At 45.9% G+C, this 24,952-nt stretch overlaps 2 protein-coding genes across 3 annotated transcripts in view; both read left to right on the forward strand.

Moving 5' to 3' along the window:
- The window catches only part of ARHGEF12 (Rho guanine nucleotide exchange factor 12), an 81,784-nt gene extending 67,973 nt beyond the window's left edge, over positions 1-13,811 (forward strand). For both annotated transcript variants that reach the window (XM_013946662.2, XM_067310301.1), the window contains 7 exons: positions 569-658; positions 810-886; positions 1,246-1,473; positions 3,272-3,757; positions 5,418-5,731; positions 6,295-6,367; positions 6,968-13,811. In XM_013946662.2, coding sequence (XP_013802116.2) covers positions 569-658; positions 810-886; positions 1,246-1,473; positions 3,272-3,757; positions 5,418-5,731; positions 6,295-6,367; positions 6,968-6,978 — 1,279 coding nt within the window. In that variant the 3' untranslated portion in view covers positions 6,979-13,811. The remainder of the gene's footprint in view (positions 1-568; positions 659-809; positions 887-1,245; positions 1,474-3,271; positions 3,758-5,417; positions 5,732-6,294; positions 6,368-6,967) is intronic.
- An 8,022-nt stretch (positions 13,812-21,833) lies between these two features.
- Positions 21,834-24,952, forward strand: part of GRIK4 (glutamate ionotropic receptor kainate type subunit 4) — a 218,513-nt gene continuing 215,394 nt past the window's right edge. Inside the window, exon 1 of the mRNA XM_067310109.1 lies at positions 21,834-21,900. The gene's annotated coding sequence lies outside the window, so the exon portion shown is untranslated. The remainder of the gene's footprint in view (positions 21,901-24,952) is intronic.

The following is a 24,952-nucleotide window of genomic DNA, read 5'->3' on the forward strand; positions in this document are numbered from 1 at the left end:
CCCGATAAGTCATTGAAATCATCCCACATCTTCGTGCAGAAGTAGTTAGTCTTGAGGACTTTGATACTGGTACCATAAGCACCCTAGTGCAAGAATTTCAAACCCTGGATAAACTCTTCTTCCTCTTTGGCACAAACACTTTTCTCCTAAAGTATAAGCAGGGCGTAGACTTGTTTGGATGATATATATCAACTGTTTTAGAGCATCGTATATGAAACTATTCAGTAATATGCAAGAAATGTTACTTAATGCTTTCATATATATTTGTATATAAAATAACTATCTTACCTGACAGCTCCTGCTAAGGTCCCATCATTCATTTCCTTGTGCTAAAGAGTATCTGTCTGGTGAGGTGAACATTAAGCTGTGGCACTTCACTTGTGGCTGCTAGATATTACTGAGACATTGACTGCAATAGATTAAAAAAAAAAAAATTAGACATTTCTGTTGATAAGAAAGGCAGTTAAGAAAAACAGTAATTATATAAGCTGGATTTAAAAAGTGTTCAATGCAGCAGTGTCATTATGCTTCACATCTTGCATGTTTTTATTTGATGTCTCTACTGCAGATGGCAGGACCTTATAGCTCAGATGGCAGGGACTGTAAAAGTGGAGACTACCAGAAGAGTGATCCCATTACCGCAGTCAGGACCTGGCGAGTAAGTGAAAGTAGCTGGGGGAGGAAGGGTTGGTTTTCTTTTTCCAGTAGCCCCTCTTCTGCTCAGAGATTGTCAGCCAAAGTGCTGATTCTCATGCAGCGATTCAGATACGTGTGACTAAATGAATGTGTTTGTTCTTTCCTCCCTGCAGGGAAGAGCGTGAAGAAGAGGAGCAGCAGAAGCTCAAAGAGCAGCATGACATTCCTGCCAGCAGTCTACAAAGTCCAGGTAAGAGGAGCAGTAAATTTGCTATAAGGAGTGCAGATGTGCCAAGCCATATTCTTTTTGTCTTGGGCATCTTCTTGTAGCATTGATGTTTTTCTGGAAAGGAAAGACTTTTTACAAGTCCTGTAAGGAAGTCAAACTCAACCTGTTTAAAATACACCTCTTAGTATTTCCATCGGACTTATAAATTGCTGGAAAAGATTCTTTTTTCCTGAAAAAAATCATCCTTTTACCAGAGACCATGCTCAAGAATTGCATCTTTTAGTGTTTTCAGAGATATCCATGTGAAGCAGAATTTTCTGCAGTTTCACATCATACTTGAAATAGTTGTTTAACATGAGTGTATGTTTTCTATTTACAAGATAAAGATTTGGGCCTCGAATCTCCCTTGATACTGAATGCTCAGTCTTCTTCACCCATCATGTCTGAAAAGTCCAAAGTAGAAAGTCTTCTTGTGACAGAAAGACAGTTTGATAAAGTGCATCAGGCAGACCTGTCACTTAAAGATTCTTCTGCATGCTATGAACACACAACCACCAATTCACCTTCGGTATCCGAAGGGCAATGGGCACTGGATGCATTAAGGAACTGTAAGTATCTGTGGGCAGTATCTGGTGGGATGTGATTTCAATATGGGAATTGTTAGGTCAACTGTCTGAATCAATGAGCTAAAATAATATCTCATGTCCGTTTTTATTAAAATCCATGTCTCTCTGTGCTGCAGATCACAGCATAGCAAAATAAAGTGGATCTAACATGAAGGAATTTTAAGTTCTAAATTCATATACTCGTGCTTTCTTTGGCTTTAGGCAGTCATTTCATTGTTTTGTTATGGTTTTCCCATGTATAAAGTGAAGGTAATAATGAATTGCTACCTATTGTCCATGAAATACTTTGGTGGCAAAATGACGTAGTAGATCTTTGCGCAGTGCTGTGAAGTATTGTTGCTAGTCAGCAGTGTTTTAAAAGACAACACAGTTAGCCTGTGAACTTCTTTTCACAACACTGGGCAAGTAAGACAGGAGAAATTGCATGAGTTGGTGAATATGAATTCTCATTGTTTTTTGCAAAATCATGCATAAGAGGTTGGATATTTTGCAAATTTGACAAGCATTTAGGTTCAGATTTTCTAAGGATTTGAGAGATAGTTGGGTCTAAGTAGATCAACACTTGAGTAGAAAAGAAATTTTCCTGATGGACAGATTATTCCATGAAATTTGTTTTATAGGAAAATTTTAATTGCTTCCTATATTCTCTGGTATCAGCCCTTTTTTCAGAGGGAGGATGCAGGAGTATGTAACCTACTTGATCAGATCCAGCCTTGCAATTCCTTTTGTTCCTAAATATAACCTCTTAAAATTTGAATAAATTCATTAATGCTGATGCCTCTCCCTGGCAACTCTGAAATGGAGGTGAAGTCTCCGAATTGTACTTGAAGTGAATAGTCCTTAATGCTTTTCTTTAGGTCCTCTGCTTTTGCCAAAATGCAGAGCATTCGTATCCTTGGCCTAAATTCCCTCTTCCATCTCTCTCTACAAGAAGTGACAGTTTTCAACAATCTAATAGTTTGCCTTGAGTCTTCTAATCCATTCTGAGTTTCTTTTCTGATAGGATTCAAAGTCCTTTTACAATTCTGAATGCTGTACAAGTGTTCTTAGTACTTGTTCTCAGAGACCAGTGATAAGATAATCCTTGTCTGTGGGGTGTATGAAGTTAATATCAGTGACCTAACATCTCATGACTATTCAGACTTAAAAAAGCAGCCATCTAACAGCAGCAAAATGTGAGTGGGTCACTCACATTTTGACAAGAGAACTCACAGCTTTTCTAGCATGTTACATGAGCATTATATGGTGAGAAGGAACAATGGTCTTATGCTCTTGGCGATTTCTTGCCTTTGCTTTGAACAATATGTCCTTATTCTAAACTGATTTGTTGGGATGATTTGAGAGCTAAAGGAATGTAGGTTGAAGTTTAAATATGTATAAGTTTATATGAACTTTTGTGGAAAATGTGTCTTTAGTTTTTTTGATCTGTCATTTCAAAGTTTAATGAATGCAATAGTCTTAATGTGCTTTTTTCTCAGGTGGGAATCCCCTATTAATGCCGTCATTTTTAGTTCATTTGGGATGGAGAGTGAAAGGCAAAACCTGGGCATTCACCTGTGCTATCGCTCACTTACAGATAACTTTAGTAGAATACCTAATCTGTCTTCCCCTTAGCAAGATGGTACATGTAAAGCTGCGTGTTGTCCTTTCTGCCAGGAGCAATGAGAGGGCTGGCTGCTATGAGGTCTCTCTTTTTGAAAGAGTGGCCCTTGTGTTAGTTTAGTCAGTGTTAGAGGAGATATGGTCTATGAAGCCTTGTGAATATTATCTCTACTTGCAGTGGACTTGCTGAAGCAGCTGTTGGTACAGCAGTTTGGCTTTTCTGAGAAGGCGGCCCTTGAAGACCGGCAGCGCTCTCCCAGGTTTCGGACTGTTTCCCAAGAAGCCCAAACTGAGAGTGGAAATGAGCCTGGGCTACAGCACTCTGACAATGACAAATATCCCCAGCCTGGAGCAGACCGGATGCTTCCGAGAACCGGCACTAATGAATCCACGGCTAGTTATGGCCTCCGGACTTCAGCAGAATCACCAGCTTCAGGGGATGCCCTGCGGCTCGTAACGAGAGACCCCAGATCAAGTAGTAACTTAGCAATAGACCACACAAGTATGAATCTGGAGATCTCAACCACAGAGCTGGAAGGGGTGGGTGCTGATGAAAGCGGGGAACATTTTTTTGATGCTCGAGAAGCTCACAGTGACGAAAATCCATCTGAAAGCGAACTAATGGAAAGGAAGGAGGAAGAGGATGTGCAACTACGGATCTCAGGTGAGCGTGTTTCATTCACTCATTGAATGACAGTCTGTCCTGATTGGATATTGGAGACTTGAGTTCAGTATTAAATAGAAGATGATTAAAGAAAATCACTGTATGTTGTTCTGGTGAAGCTTCTTGTGCTAGTACGGTACAGGACATTTAAATTAGCTCTCTAGTCCTTGAAAGTTATTTTAGCCCTGAATAGGGCTGTACAAATTCATACCTAATGAATCTTCCATTTTATGAAAAGAGAAGCTCAAATACCATGGGGTTAATACACTGTGACAAACCATAATTACAGAGGTATGGACGCAATGCAAGCTCTTGATTGCTGTTACCACTGGACCACATTATCTCTAAGCTGACTGTAGGTGCCTGTGGGGAAAGCATTTTCCCTGAAGGCAAAGCACTGCCTTAGTCTGTGCACACAGACCCCCATGACTCAGGCTGTTTTGTAGCTATTATATTGGTTTCTTCTGGTTGAGCTTTGAAAAAGAAACTCACAGTTTAGCTTTGCATTGTAATTGTGCCCTGTGACCTCACACCCAGTCTGAAGTTCTTAAAAACTTATTTTTACTGTTACTATTATATATGATATATTTGATGGCTACCTGGGCAGCGTGTCAAAGCATATTTTTTCCAGCCATCAAGAAGGTTTTAGAGCTGTTAACTCAGCAGAAAACTAGCTCTAAGACAGCAACTGTAAGCACTTTCACGGGGCTTTGCACACTTTGTGTTTGCAGAGTCCTTTGATTCCAATAAGCCTAAGTGGTGACATTGCACTAAATATAACAGGTTGTTCACACGAATGTTATAGTGGAAGCAGCTACTAGTAGGTAGATTCTGTATGACTATTAGTCTTGAAATCACTTATCCGTAAATAGGCTTTTATTTAAAAATTGGATTCTGTCAACGTGAATTAGCCAATTCCTGACTGTCTGAGTCCAACTCTATATTGAAAATCATTTTTCGTTCCCTGAATTACTAAGACATGTTAATTTACTAAAACTGAGCCAACATCTTGAAGCATCTAATTTATCTGTCACCTCTTACACTGTTTACTTTCTTAACTGTGCAGGGACATTAAAATTAGATTGGCCTGTTTTTAGTCAATTCTGCTTCCACATGCTAGCTTTACTCTAATACTGTAGAGAAATCATTTAGAACAATTCTGTTGCTAGGTGCAGGTTGTGAAAACATTTTTGTTTATAATTGCTTTAGAGCATATCATTAGCAAAGTATATTTGGTAGCTAACACATCTAAAAGCATTCTCCATACCATAACTGGAAATGGAGTTTAGAAATCTAGCAGTCTGATTTGTTGGGTACTGTTAATAAAAGCAGAAGTTTTTGGACATTATAATACGAACACAGAGTTTGAAAAAACAAAAGGAAAGGTGATTAGTTCATCAAATCAGGTAACTGGCAAACTGCAGACCAGAAACTATCTATGATCTCTGAAGCCCAATTCAGAACCAAGCTAGTCTGGTCTAAAATAATCACTACTCTATGTAGTAATCACAAATGCTTTTTCATATCCATTTTAAAATGTCTCAAGAGATGGGTCTTTCACCACTTATCTTTCTTAAAGTCTGCTTAAACTGTCTACAGTTCAGTGGTTCTTGGTGATTATTGAACTGGAGATGCTAGTAAAAAGCTCTTCTCTTAACAGGAAATTATTTGATCCTTGATGGATATGGAACAGTGCAGGAGAGCTCCACAGATGAGGAGGTATCGTCTCTAGTTCTCCAGTGCACTACAGGTGGCCGCACCTCTTTGGACTCTGCACAGAGGCAGCCAGTTTCCCCACGGGACACCCAGTCGGATGGAGGAAGCTCCCCGTTTGCTGAGGAGATGATGGCCTCACGCTGGGGGGGAGTTGAAGAGTCCTGCTCAGTTGTAGGAAGCCCTCTCTTCTCTATAGAGTCACGTGTGCAGATGATGCAATATATTCAGAAGATAGAGAATGACCTTGAAAAATTAAAGGTATAGTGTGTTTCTATTTGCCGTATTCAGGATTTTCATATTCATTAGGCTTTGTTTCAGAAAAGAGCTTGAAAATAATTTCTAGGGGGAAGAAAGTAAACTGCAAGAGAACTCCTTCCCTGTTGTTAATGAAGGCAGTCGTGTCTTTTTCTGTCTTTGGCTCTTATCCGTGGAAGCGTTTGAAGCAGTGACTTGCTGCTGTTTCGCTTGCATTAAGTTCTGGGTCACAAGAAGCAAGTAGCTGTGTGTAGATAGAGGGAGGAGGTATGTGTATTACTTTGATACTAGTTTGGAGATTCAGGCTTTTCCTGAGGGATGGGTCAAACCGATGCAAATCTGCAACAGTGGAGTTTTGAAGGGACCACTGACCGAAGGAAAATAAATAACTGACATTAAAAAAGCTTATTAAATACATTGCATATTGCTGCTCATGTCAAATGAAAGTGCTAATTTGCAGCAGTAATGAGGTTTTCAAACTCATGGCTTCCAAAATGATTTTTTGCATGTGTTGGGAGTTCCCTATCCATTGTAGCCCTATTTATTTATTTATTTATTTATTTAAGGAGGTTGAGGAAGACTACACCATTCTCCGTCGCCAAGGGCTGGCTGGATCAGCCTCCACGGGAGAGCACTCAGGTACGCAACAGACCTTGGCGCATTGAATCTTTATAAATTGATAGCATGTACCACATTGGCTTCAGGCATTAACCAAAGAGCACAAAGTCAGTTAGTAATGTTTCACAAGAAAAAAGTTTTAGCTACTTCAGCAGCTCCCACAGGGCTGAGGCCATGCTGATTCCAAGAAAGGCCATTGGAACCCATTGAGACACGCATGAGGAGCTTGTTTCTTCCTCTGACAAAGCTGTTTGTAGGCTGAGGCACCACTGCCTGCTAAAGCCCTACATCACAGGATGTACAACTTCTCTTTCAAAGAAGGCCAGATTGACTTAGAGTCCCAAAGGCAGATTGTTGAACATGTAAAATGATTCCAATCTGTCATTGCCTTCTCTGCAGTGTTTCTGACACTGTGTGAAGTGGTTGCCACAGGTCCCTTTAAATTGGCCTTGAACATCCTTGAGATGCAATTCCTAGAATTATTAACAGAGATCTTCAGGTTAAATATGTGTGCTGTCCCTCACGCCATGCGTTCTCTGTTAGTACTGTGCGTTCAGAAATGTTAACCATTTGTCTCAATGTACCTTCTCCCTTTCTTGTCATCCTTTTTTTCTCCTTCAGATAAAAGTTAGTCACATTTCCAGAAGTGGCTGAAGGTTGGATGAAGAGTGTCAGGACCCAGCACCCACTGTCTTCCATGTGGACTCTGAGACATGAGGGTTTTGTGTGTGGACCACCAAGTGTGAACCATACTCTAACAAAGTGGGCATGGGATGCTTTTCCTGTGGGGCATCTGCACTATCTTGTCAGTGAGGGAGTCTCTTCTATTCTACTCCTCCTCTCCTTGTTACCAGAAATTCATTTTTGATTCAGAACAGAAAAACCAAACCAAATGTACAGAGCTTTGGGTGTAGGATATAAAAATGTATTTAGACATTTAAAAAAAAATCAATGTATTTATTTGACTTCATTCCGTGTATCAAAAGCACATTTTAATTTTTTAATTTGCCTTTCTTGTTTTATTTTAATTGGGTAGTGGCAGTTCTAGCCCTCTGCATATGGTACACTCTGCCTCCAACTGTTCCTGAACAGGTCAGGTCTGAGGGAAAGGGTGTGTCTGTGTGCAGGTGTATCTTTACTTCACTGGACTGGACTCTGCACTCCCTGCTGGCAATCAAACTGCCATGCGAAGAGCTACTTATGAAGGTGTTAAGATGACTTGTGGCTGGAACTATCTGTATTCAACAGTTGCATGGGAACTGCTCATGTCATCACATGTATAACAAGAATTTTTCCATGCACTACATAGCCAGGCACTTGAGATGGGCAAACTTTTTTTTCCCCTCTCCCATTAGGGGTCTCCTTTGTTGACATGCAGGATCTGACTGGGAGAGGAGAAAGATGGGTTTAATTTTTTTCTTGACTTTGTTGGCTTTGATCATTGTCTCCTTTGTAAAGTGATAAAAATACTTGGACCTGCAGCACTTTTGTAACTCTTCTCTGGATCAAAAAGAAAAAAATGCAAACCCAGAAGTGTTTCAAAGATGTGGGGCAGATGGGTGTCTGTCCCCGATTCACTACTGAATGAATAAGGGCTGCCATTTGAGTTAGCCACAGGTACTGCTGATTATAGGGCCAGTAAATTTTAGTACCTGAAGGTATGTCTTGCTGAGGGCTTGGGGTGTTGTTTTTTTCCCCCCCCTTTTTTTTTTCCTTTTTTTTCTTTTCTTCTCTCTCTTCTCTCTTTTTCTTTAAATACTGATTTGTGCCAATGTGTTCTTACTGAAACAGAGACGTGCAAAGCAAAGAAGGCTGAAACAGCTCTCCAGTACTTCCTTAGGCCAGTTCTAATGGGTTTTGCTGTTGGAATTCCTTCCAGTCTGGGAACAGGATGGCAAATGTCAGGCTGCCAGAAGAGCTCACACTGGACAGCCTAGGGTGGTTGTGCCTCTGCTCTGAAGTTGGTCCTAGGGCAGGCACTTCTTGCTTGGAACAGGGTGATTCAAGCTGTCCTCGGTGTCACAGACACCTTGAATAAGACTGCTAGTGGAAATTGTGTAAGGCAGTCTTTTTGCACCCTCTTTCCTAGTTTTAAACTACTTAACCCAAGCTGAACAGTATGCCAGACTTGTACATCCCATTAGCATGTTAGAACTGTTACAGCGTTGTTTGCATTACAGTGTGGATCATGAAGTGCTGAGAATCCCTCTTCGGTCAGCATAAAGATCGTACTCCCTGCTCCATTAACACAAACGTGTTTTCTCTTTAGCTACTGGCAGAGAATCAAATCTGTCCTTTTTCTACTCGTGTAGCAAAAAGCAGTTCTTGCTCTCCCCATTAGAAAAATGCAAGGGATAAGTTCGTATAAACATTGACACAGGTTGAGCAGAGATGATTTTGGGCCTGGTGTGAAAGTTGGAGCCATGAGTCATTACAGAGCAGGGAGGAGTTTCTCTTGCATTAAAAGCCAGTTGCACAAAGTATAATTCTTCACCTGCAGGAGCATTACACTGCCAACACAAGCCAAAGTGTTCTCTTCCATGGTGGCAGGAGCTTCCTCTTCCTCGTGACCCGCTAAGGCCTGTCCTGTTGCACCTGTGTGAATATACTGTCAGTATTAGCCAAGTGCTTCCATTCTTCCACAGGTGGGATCTCCCCTCCTCACCTTCAGCCATACGGTTCCTTTGGTTATAAATACCTAGACTTCCTCTAAGAAGCCCCAAAACTAAAATGCTGCCTCATGCTGCTTTTACCTGATCCTGCCAGAAAGAGAACTGGGCTGTAGCCAGACTTGGTGTTTAATGCCCTCTTTCTCTTACAGAAAAAGACTCTCGTTCTTCCACCCCACACCTCCCTTGGTCAGTTGGCATGATGCCTGTCTGAGACTACACACTCCAGAAACAGGAGCAGTTGTTATGACCGTAGCTGTCTAAAAGCTTTCTAGCAGTTTCCATGGTTGATTGAAAATCACCATTGAACTCTACTAAATAGAGAGAGCTTAGCCTGGGTTTTCAAGGGTATGCTGAAAGACGAGCAAAGACAGAAGCTGTGAAGGCCTGGTTGCTTAGTACTCTTTCCTCGTGATTGAAGGCAGAGTCCCTGGTTCTCTGCCTTGCGTGAATTCTTAGGGTCATGGTGAGCAGCATCCTGCACGAGAAATGTGCAGCTAGTCTGATGGGCCATGGGGGAACAATCTGGACATGCTTCTTCTGACTTTTCCACCTTTGTATAAGGATTTTGCCATCCACCACTACCTTGCTTCATCTCTAATAGGTGTAGCACCAGTGAAAAAGATGGGAAGGCTTTATGTTTCCATGTCATCTGCCCCTTACATTTCTGCCTCTGGAGCTGCTGAAGTGGAGGAGTTTGCCTGCCATCCCCTAATGGTACCTTGGAAAGAATGCAGTAGGAGGTGAGGTGCAGTTCTGTCCCTGTCACCTCTCAAGATGTATAACAGGAAACATCTTCACTCTGTCATGCTAGTGGTGATGGCAGAGAAACCTTCAGGATGGATGAAATACCTCCAGTGAAGGAGACTGCAGAGAGCTTTGGGGCATGTCAGAGAAGGACCCAGTTTTATGGGAAGTATAAAATGGCACACTGCTCTGTCCTGTTTGGATTTTGTTTCAACTGGCCTTCTCATGCTGCGTTGATCATTCTCACAAATAGGGCATTAGTTCTCTCTAGAAAAATGATGCTGGGGCCAGGGATCCTTTATCTTCTGTGCAGTAGCCTAAAATAATGAGGGATTCCTTTTTGCTCCCTAGCACGTGTACTGTATGGTAGATCTCAGGCCATGCCTTGCTGTGTGGAAGGAGCTGGAACACAAATGCACTTTTCAGGATTCTCACTTCTTGTTTCCCTTCAAGCCATGAGATTACCCTTCTTTGAAATTCCAGTTTCCAGTGTAAGGGAACATTTTAATTTGTCCCTGGCTGGTGATTGTACATTCCTTTATTCAGACTGGACAGCAGAGCAGGACACTGATCTCTGGTTTGTTTGTCCCTGCTTCCTCCTCCCTCCCCCAGTGTGTTTTTCCCAAAATAAATGCCCAAGGGTTTCTTATTTGTGAGCAAGGATGTATTATAACAACCATTCTTTTATATTCTTCTGAGAAGTGCTTTCTCCTCTGCTGTTATGGGGTCTCATTCATGGACCAGAAGAAGGAGGGCTGGGTACTTTCTGGAAGGGGGAAATTTCCTTTGCCTGTAGAAGAGTAGAAAAGCAAATGGCAAACCAGTGTTTGATCACTCTGATTCCTTGGTCATGCCTTGTCTGCAGGGAGTGGAGATTTCTTGAACATCCTATAGGGGAGATCAGAACGAAGGATGAGGAATGTAGACCTGAAGAGCTAAGAAGTCTGGGTAGTTTCGGTCAGCTTTGAGACAGCACTATGCCTATTTACATTGTTCTCATAAAACACAGATATCCTGATTTACAGATGCTGTCCCTGTTATTAGAAGAGGAGTCTGTTGCCTCCACAGGTGACTCTGGATTATAATCTCAGTGCTTGATGGTATCTGGTATTTTGTTCCTCTCTTCCCCAAAGAAATCCCTTATTTCCTTCTCCCTCCCCCAAAGGTGCCAACTGAAAAGCAGATGTACTGCAAAAGGGATACTGCAGCCAAAACACTGCTGTTTTATTTTGAATTAAGTCTTTTGGAGCTCTCTTCATACTAAAATATTTTTATTTTCTTTGTACAACATACAATCATGTACTCTTAACAGAGATTTACTTTAAAGAGAAGAAAAAAATCTGGAAGTATTCTTTAAAAAATACACAAAAATCTTTATTAATAATCCTGTATTTTTACTGATCATGTTTGAATGTCTAAAAAGACTTTATTGTTCTAATTATCCAGATGTATGTTTGTAAAATAGCTCTTTTATGACTTAGCTGATAAGGTTGTATGTTTCTGGAATTAAATATTGGTCACTTAAAAAATCTGTTTCAGGATCTGGGAAATAGAAAATTTAAGCGTTTCAAATATCATTAAATAAGCTTAAAGGAAACAAGTTTTGTCTGCTGGGTTTTTTTGGGGGGTTGTTTTGTTTTAATTGCCTACAGCATTTGGCAGGACAAACTGTTCCAGAGAGAAAACTTGATGGGCAGAGGAAGCTTTCATTTGGTACAAATGACCTTCCAGAATCTGCTGGTGCTGTTGCATGTGCAAACACAGTGCATTTCTGGACTCAGCAGTCTCCCTGCTTAGGGAGCTTCTTCCGTCAATGTATCTCACTTTGCAGGTCTTCTCCAAATGTCTGTGCCCAAGATCATCATTTTAAAAAAGAAAAACATCCGCAGAAAAGAAGACTACTGAATCTCGAGAGATTTTAATCAAATGTTAAAAATTATGACATCTAAGGTGCTGTGTCCAGACTTTCAGAGATGCTAAAGTACCTTAACCAACTTTCTGTTGGTTACAGTGAGTTAGTGAGTATCTAGGCTTTTTCTGAAGTCACATGTGCTTCCTTAAAGTATTAAATACAGCTCCAGCTCAGTAAGTAATCAGTGTTTCTGTCCCGGTCACATACTCAGCTTGTACTTCTTTGCTTCTATGTGTCAGTGTGGTCTTACAGCAGTCTTATTTTATTTGAGGGCTATAATCTAAGAGGAGCGTGTTTGTCTATGGTGCATAATATAATGAGTATTGTGCTAAGGCAGGGCGAAAGAAAGTTCGTGAAAAACTAGCTGCTCTCCTCTACAGCAGAGCAGTGCTTGTTTGGGAAAAGAGCTGCCTTTTAAACCATGGTAGCGTTTAGTTCCTTCCAGTATTGGACGGGGAAGAATATCCCTATGCTTTCCTGTTAGCATTGACCAGTAAGAAGGAATCGATCCAAAAGATCTAGCTACAAGAAAACAAGTCTGCCACTTGATCTAATTTTGCAAATGATACTTCAGGAGGTTTCCCATGGTAAGGGACCTCTTAGTTGTGTTTTGCACAGCTTATAATACACCTGTGGCTATTCTGTTGGTTTTTGCAATAGTTAGGAATGACTTGGAAGTGGAATTTTTCCATTTATAGTGCGTTTTCTACTTATATGCAACACCCACTGTTAATTCACTTTTTGCTTGCTGATATCTCACTCTTCATGTCACTAATGAATTTAATGAGCACTTCAACAAATCCAAGGTAGCTCATAATGCTCTGGCCCATCTGATCACTTTGGACAATGAAATCAGAGCAGAGAGTTTCACTTTGTTTCAAGTCACTTTTGTGTTCCCATGCTCCTGCACTTTACCTGCTCTAAGGGTTGCCTTTGAGTTTCTAATTTGGCAGTTTTAAGCCCAACCAGAAACATTATGCAATCTAATTAAATAAGTTGATTTTATTAATTTATAAGTCTTCTCTTGTTTTAAAACAAAATCTAATTGTTTGGACATTAGAAACTGTCAGATGTAGCCTTTCGACATGATGCTATAGCTTAGTGTCTCGCAAATATTCATTATTAAGTTTTGCTAGTAAGTTTTGCCCGTGAAGCATAACTGCAAGCTTTTGCTGTTCAACTAAAAGGTTGCAGCTTTATATTAAACATCTTTCAAATTCCACTGGGCTTAAATAATAGCTTGCTTGCATTCCATAAAGTGAATCTTCTTTCTTATGTATGTCTTTTGGTTTTAAGAAGTTTGGTTTCCTCCAGCAAGTCCTTCTTGAGACTGACTTCTGTGGAGCATTCACAAAGACGGTGGATGTGTGTGAAGTGGTGTGTATAGTAAAACAAGACACTCATTTTTTCCTCTCTAGGCTCTGCTCTGTTTTACCAACTTGGAGCTTCTAGAAGTTGGAACTTCCATCCTGTGCTTGACAGCCCTTGTCTCCTTTTTACCAGACAGGGGATAGAGTGCTTACGGGGCCAGTCACATAGCGGAAGCTTTATTTTACTGCTTTGTGTATTTGTGCATGGGAGCACTTGAGGCTCTTCATTTCCATCCATTTGCTGGGGGGTTTTTTTTCCCTCCACTAAGATCAAATTGAAATTTGAAAGAGAAGCAAAATTAAAACTTGCTGTTGAGGGAACTTGCAGATTTTTTAATAGGGAACATCTGTGTGAAGAGTTTTATGCTAGGGCTTCTGTTTTGTTGTACTATCTGCAGAGGATACTTGACGTGCATCCCTATCATTTAGTGATGCTCCTATCCTTACCTTTTGACTTCTCTGGTGAGTGATGTATTCATATTTCTGATAACTGAGTTGATAAAACAGACATGAATAAGAAGCAAGCACCAAAACAGAAAACAAACAGAAACTAATTCTGGTATTTCTCCAAATGTTTAGACTCCTCCATCCCCTCCCTCCCTTCCCCTCTCTCTCTCTCTCTCTCACACACACACGCACACGCTCTCTTTTTTTTCTTCTGCAATATGTACAGGAAGCTGCTTGAGAGATTACTTTATTATAATTGGTAATGTGAGCTTTATTATGCTTCCCTAATGATGCTGTTCGTGTTTTGCCTATTTAAATGTTATTTTATATATTCCCTTTACTGTGCTGCTGTAAATAAATGATTCAAAATAAACAGCTCAGGTTTTGCTTTGTCTTCTCCTGCCCTTGAATCCCAGCTAGGGATGGGAGAGAACTGTATCGCATCTTTTAGGGCTCTTCCGAGCACGGGATGGTGGAATTAATCTTTCCTTGCGGCCTGCCTTAGCCAGGGAAGGACAACACAAGAGAGGATTCCAAGAGTCTTATTTCACATGAGCGCGTGTCATTTCTGCGTTACGTTATTTGTAGCATCGTGATCATGTGGCATGGCTCCCAGGAACATCGGAGGGTTTGGTAACATCTCTCTGTTAATATATCTCACGTGGTAATGCCTGAAAGTTTCAGTGAGGACTGAGGACTTCACTGTGCTACAAACTTCACAAGACCAGTTCCTGGGCCGGAGAGCTTGGAGTCCAAGTAAAGTTGCACCGTGCATAGGGATGTTGAAGTGCAAACAGTGCCAACTTTGTAATGCATCTCCTATGCATTCTCCTCCCTGTCTCTTCTGTGGAGTGATCCTCTAAGTCTTCGCCTACGTGTATTTGTTACTCTTGCTTGTACACCCAGGGATCCCAGTTGTTTTTCCAGCAATTAGGAAAGCGGTTCTAACCCCCCCACCATCTCAAATGGCAAAAGAAGAATATTTATTCCACTTTGTTCTAGTGAATGTCATTGGCAAGGGTGGCTTTTATGTTTCCTGAGGACAGTCTATAGATAACCTTCTCTTTTTATCAATTAGTCAATGAATTTGGGGGGGTGGTTGTTGTTTTTCTTCCCTTAAAATATTTATGAAGGTTGGACTAAAATGGAGGTTGGCTAGTCTGTAGCATGTATTGTCTGCCAGTTGGTGTGATTATTGTGAGAGTGAATATATCACCAGAGGAACAGATCCAGCCAGAGCACAGCTCACAAAGATTAAAAGCTTGGATGTGTCCACTTTAAGTGTGATCCAACATTTAGATAGTAAGTGCCCAAGTGTAATGGTACAGTATGGTACTGGCATCCAGTGTACATCTGTGTTCAGACGTCAGCTTGATGAGTCTTAAACTTTTTAGACTCCTGTGATTTAGAAAGGAGGGTCATGGTTGCTTCTGAAAGAGGTTCAGACAGCCAAAGTCTTGATGTGATGGTGCGTGCTACCCTGGAAAGGTGGGAGCAGTGCTGCTCAGAAAGTGAGAGAAGTAACGAAGCAGGGAACCAGCCCTGCTACCCTGCAAGTGACTTCAGAGCCATTCTGCAGAGGCCAAAGTGCTGCAAATGGGTTTCCAGCCCCATTGACTGACTTGGCCACTTCTTGGAAAGTAATCCTGGGAGAAGGGTGTCTTGCATAGCCATCGCCTTCGCTTGAGATGACTCTCTGCAGACCTTTCCACGTTCCTCTGTAAGGCAGAGCAATACGCTGATGGCGCTTGCTTCTCCTTCAGGCAGCGAGCAGCTCTTCTCCCCTTCCTCCTCACCAGATGGGAGTTTACAGCTGCAAATCATCAGTTGGGTTTTTGGCAGAATAAAACACCCTAAAATCTCTCTGCAGCTTTCTTGAACTGGTTTGTTTGTTTCCAGATGTCTGTAGCGCTTATTCAGCATGAAGTATTTTCCCTGATCAGTATTTTAACCTTCTTGTTGATATTTACTCAGTGCTGCTGAATAAACTGCATTAAGTGGAACTCCATGGATGGGAGAGTAAATCTGCATTTCTATCTGCTCTCTGGAGGTTTTGCAATAATTCATATTATCTGAGGTTATTGTTATACTAGGATATTAATGAGCACATTTTCCTTCCTCCTGTCTCTTGAAGCTTCAATTCAGATCCCACTTCTGGTGCTAAAACAACATACTCAGTTCCGAATTAGCATGAAAAGGAGAAAGCTTTATGTTCTGCTCTTGCCAGCTCTAGTTGGAAAGCAAACTTTCTCTTTAGTTTTATAAAGATTTTGATACAGCCCTGTCTGTCCTTCCTTGACCTTTGTGATGAGAAGGAGATTAAACTCTTCTCTGTGGGTCTTCATTTCATTTTTAAATCCTGCTGGATGTGTCCCCTCCTCCTACTTCTCCCCTCTTCTTATAAAACTCTGAAGTCTAATTAAACAGCACTGAGCAGAAGAGAGATCCCCTCCCTTTTTTTCCAACAGTTCTGGTGTTGCTTACTATTCAACACAGGAAGCTGATTATAGAACGGCCTGTTCCATGTTCTGCTGTGCATGCCCTTTACCTAGTGTTTCACCTCCAAATATTGAATTCTTTTTTTTTTTTTTGTAACTTCCATCCTGCAAAAAGCAGGTTCACAATGTTTTGAAAGCTTCTCTGTCCCATTCATCATCATCATTTTAGTGGATGCATGCAGCAGAAGTCAAATAGCCTCAATTGTATCTGATATTGAACTCATTTTTTTTTCTCCCCACAATTTCTTTATTCAGCTATAATAAAACTATCCCTGTCACTGCTGAGCTATAGCTCATCTGTCTGTCTCTATACGATGGGATCTGCGTCTGCCCTGGAGCTGACCAAAAAAAAAAAAAAAAGCTTATGTGAGGTAGAATAGTATCAGTCCACCTTAAAACAAAACAAAAAATGATTTAGTGTTTCTTCCATACTGCTGCCCTCCTTGCAGGTGGCAGCTGCAGCCCACCTGGGCTGGCAGTGACCGTGGGTGTCCCCCTTAAGTCACATACTGACGTCCGAGAGCTCCTAGCGCCTTAGTTGGTCTCCTGTCGTCTTGGACTCCAATCGACTGGAATCGTTGGACTCCAGCGTCTTGGCCTGTCTGTCTTCCCAGGAAACGTGATCCTCCCAGGGCACCTGTTCCCGTGCCGAGATCCGCACAAAAAGCGCGTGTTTTGGGGCGAGGGGGGTGTTGCCTTGCTTGAGCTGCTCCTCTGGGGTTGGGCTCTGAATAAGGAATAAGGCGTAAGCGGCTTGGGGGTTGGTTTCTCAGCCAGTCTACGTCCTTGTTCAGATAACTCTGCTCATTCACACCAGCCTGGGCCTGAGTCTGAGCCGCTGCCTGCGCTGCCCGCGTTCCTCAAGCTCTACAGAAGTTTTAGTGCTGGGAAATATCCTCCGCTGTGCAGATGAGAAACATCAAAAGCAGATGCTCAGAGCTTGACTGGGAAAAGTATCTGCTGCTTCCGGAGAGCTCGGTCCATGGATTGTCCAGCTCTGAGAGATGAACGCAGGGTGGCCCCAGCTCCCTGGGAAATGAGATGAGAGAGAAAAGGGGTTCAGCATCACTGAATGCTATTCCCCTGCAGCTTGGAGGCTTCATAATTTGGTGGATACTTAAGGACAAAGCTAATTTATCCCAGAGTAAGTCGTAGTCCAGTGCTGGAGTTCTCTGCATCCATTGCAAAGATGTGACTGTGATGGAGGCAATGCTCTTCCCTGGTTCGGAGGGCATGTCCTTCACCATCAGAGCCCTGAACGGTTAAATCAGGGTCTCCTCATCCTCAGGCCTTGTCCTTAGTCCCTCGGTCACCCTGCAGATGAGATCTCTGAAGTCAGTTTTTGTTCTTCATTAGTCCCTTTTCTTAATTATTTCTCACCTAAAAGTCTCTTAAATCTTTTGCTTTCACCACATTTCAAAGGAAGGTTGTATGGGCTTGGGGTGGGGATTTTTTTGCCTTCCTTTTTAAGTGATTGCTTTTATTTTTCTTTGGTGAGTGAATGAAATACGTACAGAAGAAAACATCCTTTGATGGCAGTAATTACAAAGAAGAGAACACCAAAAAGCAAGAGACGCTAAGACCCAAATCAAGATGAACTTTTTGCAGATGATCAGTCCGGTATTTATTATTGCCTGAAGAGGATAGATGTCGTTGGTAAAGCACAGGCCTGAGGCTGAAGGAGACCTGGGTTGAGCGTTTGATAAATCTGCATTCCTGGCCTCAGAACAACACGCCGAAGAAACACCAGTCGTTATTTCAGAGTTTCGTGGTCCAGCCTGGATCCCGCAAGCACGCGCCCTCCTGTTGCGCTTTGCTCCCGTGAGCGGTCCGGCAGGGGCGCGTCCTCACGCAGCGAAAAGCCCTGGAGCTCCGTGTGCTTCGGGGGGTTGTACAGCACAGTGTGTGTGGATCAGCCTCCTCAAACGGGTCTACGAGTATCCCCCCCCCCCCCCCCCCCAAATTTCGCATCAGGATCACAGATGCTGTTTCTGACTTTGGCTCTTTTAAACTCGCACACATTTTCTTTTGCATAAAAGAGAAAGAAAACAAACTGTTCCACAAAATGTTCCTTATTTATCTAACTCATCCTACTAAGTTGTTTGAAGCACCTCAAAATATATATAAAATTAGATGAGGGTTTTTTTATGTAACTGCCACAAGATACTTACTCTGCTAACAAGTTCCTTCAAAGCTGTTCTTATCTATAAAATTATCTGATTTGGATATGTTCTATTACCAATAGAAAGTTGTTATGAACCGTAAAGAAAAAATCTGGCACATATATAATAGATTTATTTTTTATATTTCAATCAAATGAGAAATCTCGCCTTTTGTAATGTCTTTTATCCCTAGAAATTTCTCAGTACTTCATGCATTTGACTGACTCTTTTTACAGTAGTACTGTTATTTACTCCGCTGCTGAAATATAGCCACCTATGAAGATAAATGTAGCAGTTGTTTAAATGATTCACAACTCAACTTCATGTCAATTTAAGATTAGAGCCCCTCTTAGTGCAGCTGAGAGAGAAAGGGTAATTTAATTGCTGAGATATATTATATGCAGGGAGGTGAACGGGGAGATTACCGATGGTGGCTTTCCCCCCACACACACATGTTTGGATTTATAGACGTTAGGTTGTCGCATGGAGCAAAGGCTGGCAAATGCTTCTTGTGAAAACGGGGGCAGACTGATGCGTACGCAGCACCGCAGGCTTCCGCGCGCCCTGCCCGGCCGCGGCTGCGAAGGCTGCTGCTGGCGGGAGCACGCTTGGGGCTGCGTCGGGCTGGACCTGCCAGAGTGCAACCGCTGCCGCGAGTCCTGGTTTCGGACGGTGAAATCGTCCGTTGTCCAAGTTCACCTGATTTTTTTCCTGAGCCCTGCTGACCTTCCAAAGCATCGCAGCGACGACTCCCGGAGGAGAGCCGCGGCGTGCGGGTGCCGCGGGGAAGGGCGCTCCGCCGCGGGGGCTTTTCGAGCGCCTTTCTGCCTCTGAGCTCCCCGGCACGGACGCTGCCCGTCGGGCTTTCGGTGCCTCTTTCCTGTCTCTCCGTGCCCCCGATTGTAAGCGGGATCCCGAAACCCCTGTAATCTTTGGATTTATGTTTTCAGAATAGCAATAGTTCCTTCCACAAACGGGATTTTCTAGGTCGTCAAACACCCCTGCTTTTGCAGGCGACAGTGTCAGATAACCTCATTCATAAAATGACCAAACTACTTTAAACTAGCTGGATGGCTTTGCTCCCCGTCTCTCCACACACACACACGCCTTTTATCAGAAGGCCGCTTCAAAACACCTCTTTTATGGTTAGAATCCTTTTTATTTCCAAACCAAACCAAATTTATTTGCAGACAGCTTCTTGCCCATTTGTTCCCTTGCAGAATTATCTCAAGCACAAAGATCCCGAAAGGTTTTAAATAAAACGCAACAGTCTCAGAAACTGGAGAGAGCAAAAGGAATTGGAAATAATTGGAATCCAGCTATCCTTGTCCGAACTCAGTGGCGAGGCTTGCAGCGGGAGAGCCCGGGATGTTCAAGAGCAGGGGAGGAGGAGGGAAGGGGAAAGGGAGGAAGGCTCGGCCCATCAGCCAGGCTCTCCTGCTCTGCACCTTGCACGTCTGCCCCATCCCAGGCAAGGCTAAGGGGGAGGCTGAGCGTTGCCCCGACCGGCAGCGCGTCGGGCAGCCCGTCCGCCTCGCTGCTTTCCAGCAGGCATCACCCGGTGGCCGCAGACATCTGGGTGGGCAGCTGTCTCCTGGGGATCGCTCTCTGCCAGTTGGCTCCTTGCCTGCTGTAAGCTGACCAAGATGTCCTGACTTTTCTGATGCGACACTGCTTTTTACTATGCCAGAAGATGGCTCAGAGAGATTTTTGAGGGGGGAAGGAGAGGGTGAAGCACGTTTGGCTCCTGCCTGCGAGGGGCACATGAAGGAGTCCTGCCGGCCTCCGCTGCAATCAGCTCCGAGCTGAGAGGTCGGCTGCGTCCGTGCTGCACTTCCAGAGTTTGCCCGGAGGCTGCGCGCACTCCTGAAGCGCTCCCAGCTCTTTCGGGCAGACCCGTGCGTATCCGTCCCCCGCTGCCCACCGCCGCCACGCTGCCGCCCGCTTCGCCGGTGCTGGGACAGGAGCAGAAAGCGCCGCTCCGTGCGGTGCTGAGCTGTGGCCCAGGCCGTTGTGAAGCGAGGACCTCGGGGGGCCACGAGCACAAACTAAAAGCAAATGCAGCCCAGGCGTAGGGAGATGCTCTCTGTTCTGAGAATAATAACTGCTTGGAACGGCCTGTTGGGCAGGGTCACTGGTGCAAAGGCACAGGGATCCGTCACAGAGCAGTTGACTTGTGGCTGTTGTCCTGAGGGAAATGATGTGTAAAAGGGATGAGCTCAAAGCATCCTGTGCCTGTTACCTATGTATCTTATGAGTAATTTGTCCCTGAAGCAGAGGCGTTTTTTTTTTTCCCTCCTGTGAAGTTGATTCTTTTCCTCCTGCTTATTTCTTTTCGGCAGGAGGGAAGACGAATTTCTGACAAATAGCAGTTCATTGCTTTTAATGCAAGAGTCCAGTTAAGTGATGGTTTAAAAGCTTTGCTTTTTTTGCTATTAAAAATAAACACACTGGAAAACCAAACTGCAGTACAGCACAGAGAAGGCTGGAGCATTGCAGCCTACAGGGACACTGCTTAAGGGACCGGCCCCGTCTTCTGCTGTGTTTCTCTTCTTTGAGCTATAGGACAGGTCCTGTTTGTCCCACTCCTGCCAGTTTGCCAGCGCTAGGTGATGTCTCTTGACCAGTATACGTTACTGTTTGGGGCACAAGGAGGAGACTGATATTTAATATGCAGATTTTAGGAGAAAAGCAGCTCACTCTGTCCTTCTCGGGCAGGGTAGAAGGAGAGGAGGCACCGGGCAAGGCAGGGCCCTGGCTCGGAGCAGGGCGTCCCAGAGCCGCTGATGAGCTGGGGTGTGCATGGGGGCGAGTCGCAGCCCTTCCACACGTCTCCTGTCCCTCCCAGGAGAGCTCAGACTGGGCTCAGGGATACTGGTCCTTTTGGGAAGCAGCCGCTGCTGTGCCCCACCGCCCCCTGCCCTCCTCCATCCCTTCCTTCATCTGCAAACCCTTGACCTCCCTCCATCCATCCCAGCCCTTCCTGACTCCTTCCCTGCCTCCCCACTCTCTCCATCCCTCCCTCCCTCCTCTCCTCCATCCCAGTCCCCTGTCCTCCCTCCACCCTGCCCTCTGCCCTCCCTCCATCCCTTCCTCCATCCCCAGGTCCTTCCCCTCTCTCTGCCCTCCATCCCTCTTTCCTTCCCTCCATTGCAGTCCCCTGTCCTCCCTCCATCCGCCCCTCTCCATTCCTGCCTTCCATCCCTCACTCCCTTCCTCCATCCCCAGGCCCTTGCCCTCCCTCTGCCTTCCATCCCTCCCTCCTTTCCTCCATCCCACTCCCCTGTCCTCCATCCGCCCCTCTCCATTCCTCCCCTGCATCCCTTCCTCCATTCCCAGGCCCTTGTTCTCCCTCTGCCCTCCCTCCCTGCCTCCTGCCTCCCATCCCTCCTTCCTTCCACTCCTCCATCCCCAGTCCCCTGCCCTCCTCTCCTCTCCATCCTCGACTCTTGCCCTCCCTCCGTCCCTGTTCTCTGCCTCCCATCCCTCTCTGCCTCCCTCCATCCCCCCATCCCCAGCCCTCCCTCCTTCCCTCCCCCCAGCCCGCTGCCCGGCGGCGCGGCAGCCCCGGCGCCCTCCCTCCCGGCCGGCGCGGCCCCGCCGGGCGCCCCCCGCCCCGTGCAGTTCCGCCGCTCGCCGCCGGGGGCCCGCAGCCGCCACCGCCGCCGCCGCCGCCGGAGCGGGGCTGGGGCCGGGGCCGGAGCCGGGGCCGGGGCCGGAGCAGCCGCGGGCTGAGCCGCGCCGCGCAGGTAGGAGCCGCCGCCGCCGCCGCCGCGGGGAGAGCGGGCAGCGCCCGGGCCGGGGCCGGGGCCGGGGCCGGGGGCGGCGGGGCCGGGGGCTCCCGGGCGGGCTGCTGCGGCGCCCCCCCGCCCGGCGCCGGCCTCCCGCAGGCAGCAGCAGCAGCGGCGCCGCCGCCGCCGCCGCCGCCGCGCCGGGCTTCCCGGGGCGCTGCGGTGCCCGGTGGCGGCGCGGCGCCCCTGCGAGGCGAGGCGAGGTGCGAAGCGGCGCCGGGATGGGCCCCCCTCGGCCCCGGCTTCGCCGCGCCGCTGGTCGCCGCCGGCGAGACCGCGCGGTCGCACTTGCAGAAGGACTTTCCTGCCAGCCCTTCTGACAGACTGCGTGTGGCCGCGGCGTTTCAGGGGAGGAAGAGTTGCACAATAGCACGCTTAGCCTTCAGCGGAGCTGAAGTTCAAAGTGTGCGTGTGCGTGTGTGTGTGCGTGTGTGTGTGTGTGGCGGGGGGGGGAGATTCGGCATGGCCACAACTCCTATAGATTGCCTGGGAACAATTCCCGGGATGTCTCCGGTACGTGAAAGTGTGTGGTAGACATCTGCACAGGAGAGAGGAGTGGAGCTGGCTGGAATGGATGCTCCCCCTCCACTTGCATGTTGCTATATTCAGAGCCTGGCTACAGTCGCTGGCGGTGAGGAGAAGGCTCATTGATAGGTATTTTCTCAGTCTTTGGATTGGAAAGAAGAGGCTGGTTGTTCTGGAATGCATTTCAGTAGAGTTATGCTTGTGAAGGATTTGTCCTGCAATGTATGGAGTAATCGTTGTACGTGCAGAAGTGCAGCTTTGATTCTGATACAGACTCCTCTCTAATGAGCAAGCAGTGTTAATTGTGGGGAGCAGGGGCAAACTCTGTGTAGAAATCACTCCCTAGGCCCAACTTTATTCTTGGTTATTATGCATCAACTCTGGCATGCCCTGCAGCTCTGCACAGGTGAGACTTGCTCGCTGCAAGGACTGTTCACCTGTCATCATTTGTGGGGTTTCTTTCTTTCCCAGATGGTGGGATTGGGCCCTCAGGGTGTGACCCTTGAGGAAGTTAACCTAACACACCTGAGGCACTTGAGCCAGGTGGGTTGCATTTCCCCCATTTAGGTCCTCTGTCGGGGAGGCGCTGCTTGCTGGAAGACTCAGAGCTGCTCCCTGCTGTCCTGGGGGTCCTCTGCTCGCAATACCGATGATGGCCAGCTCTCCTTGCTGCCGCATCCGGGGAGATGTTCCTCCCGGAGCCCCTGCAGGCACCTGCTGCCCCATGGTAGCGGTGCGAGGTCCCCCCCCTGCCCCCAGCAGGAAGCAATCCCTCTGTCTTGTTAAAGCAAGACAGTCCTTTCTCCCAGAAGACATCCAGCAGCCGCGTCCTGGCCGGATGTGACCGCTGCAGTTAAGTGAAAGCGGAGCCTTCCCTTCTTGCCTGGCCGGGGAGGCAGCGCCTACAGCCGCTGAGAAGGAGCATCCCCATGGGGTCCCTCACACTCCTCTAGAGCCGCTGGTAGTAGCCAGCGGCTGCTTGTGCGACCAGCTCCTGGATGCTAGGACCTGTGTGCGCTCACAGGTAGGAGGTAGATGTTAACTCTGCTCAGTGTTTTGCTGCCATGGCTCGCTTCATTCTTCTTTTCACATGACAGTAGAAGCGTGCGCTTTGAAAGCAATCTGCAGCGAGGCTCCCACGGTGCCAAAGCATTTTTAAAGTGTCTTGATGCAAGTCTGCTTTAGTATTTATGCATATTAGGCTGTGTATTTGAAGGGAACCATCTGGGTAGAGAAATAGATGATAAGCGGCTGAACCTTTCCCTGTTGGTTTCCATTTCAGAGTTGGGCCTGACTAGCAAAGCCAGAAGTTGGGAAAGTTGCTGTGTGTGGCTGTTGCTGGTGTGCAGGTGTTTCTTTCCCCATACCTGGTATTAATTAATGCCCAGGGTAAGGACCTGTGCCTGGGAGGGGAGGGAACAGGAGCTGGCAGACTGCGCTGAGGAGAAAGAGGGCTTTAGACTGTCATCTTGGCACAGCAAATGAGAATGCTCTTTTTTTCTTTAAACAGCCATTTCTCTTAACCCTTTGCAGTCTGGCTCCTTGTGGGGACCCTGCTCGTGGTGGGGGGAGCAGGGTGCATGAACAGTGAGCTCCGATTCGAGGTGCTGCAGGGGGAGCGGACCAGGGAGGTTCCCCATGTCCTGCCTGGGAGAGTGGAAGGGAGAGGGAGAGCAGGGTTGCTGCATTAAGGCATGAAAATCTCCTCTCCCCCAGGGAAGAGCCACCTGTAAAAGGTTAGGTCTAAACTGGGGTTTTTAGAGTAGCTGTCTGCAGCTCTTGGCAGTACCAGTGCTGCTGCCTGCAAGTTTTTTGCTGGAGATTTCCTTTGCAAGTGTCTGTGTGAGGAAAATGAGCCCAGGAGTCATGTGGGCTGGCAAGGACCTAAGTGCAGAGATGCCAGAGAGCACGGAGCAATTGGTGGGTGAACAGCAAATGATGCAAGGGAGCTGGTTTTCAGAGCAACAGCAAGGCAGGTATGTGCAGAGCTCCCTCCAAACCACCGTGTAATCCCGAAGCTAAAGGCTGTCAGGAAATCCCATCCCCACCATTGTGTGCGTGAGCTTGTGCCGATTTCTTTGCTCTGCAGAAAAGCAGTGAGTGAGCTTAAAACTCCCCCTGGACTTGGGGAAGATCCTCTGTTGGATGAAAGTTCATTGTATCAGTTCTTGCGGGAAAGGCTCTGACTGCAACCTAGGAGCTCTGCTTTCTGCCACAAGGGCTGCTTGGACCATGTTGTTTTAGATTCCTCTTTCTCTGGAAGAAGCAGCTGGTTTTGAGTGTGTCAAAGCTGTGTATTTTCATGGGGTGTGCATGCAGGATGGGTGATGGGGAGCGCGGGGTGACAGAAATGATAAATGTCCAGAAAATATGGAAAGAGGAGAAGTCACTAGTGCAAGAAGCTTCACTTTCCTTGAAGGTGGTTTAAGGGTTATTGTGTGCTCAGTCTGGACTAAGGATGTGCAGGTGGTGAGCGTCTTGGCCT

This window comes from Apteryx mantelli, chromosome 23 (assembly GCF_036417845.1).
Source record: "Apteryx mantelli isolate bAptMan1 chromosome 23, bAptMan1.hap1, whole genome shotgun sequence".
NCBI lineage: Eukaryota > Metazoa > Chordata > Aves > Apterygiformes > Apterygidae > Apteryx > Apteryx mantelli.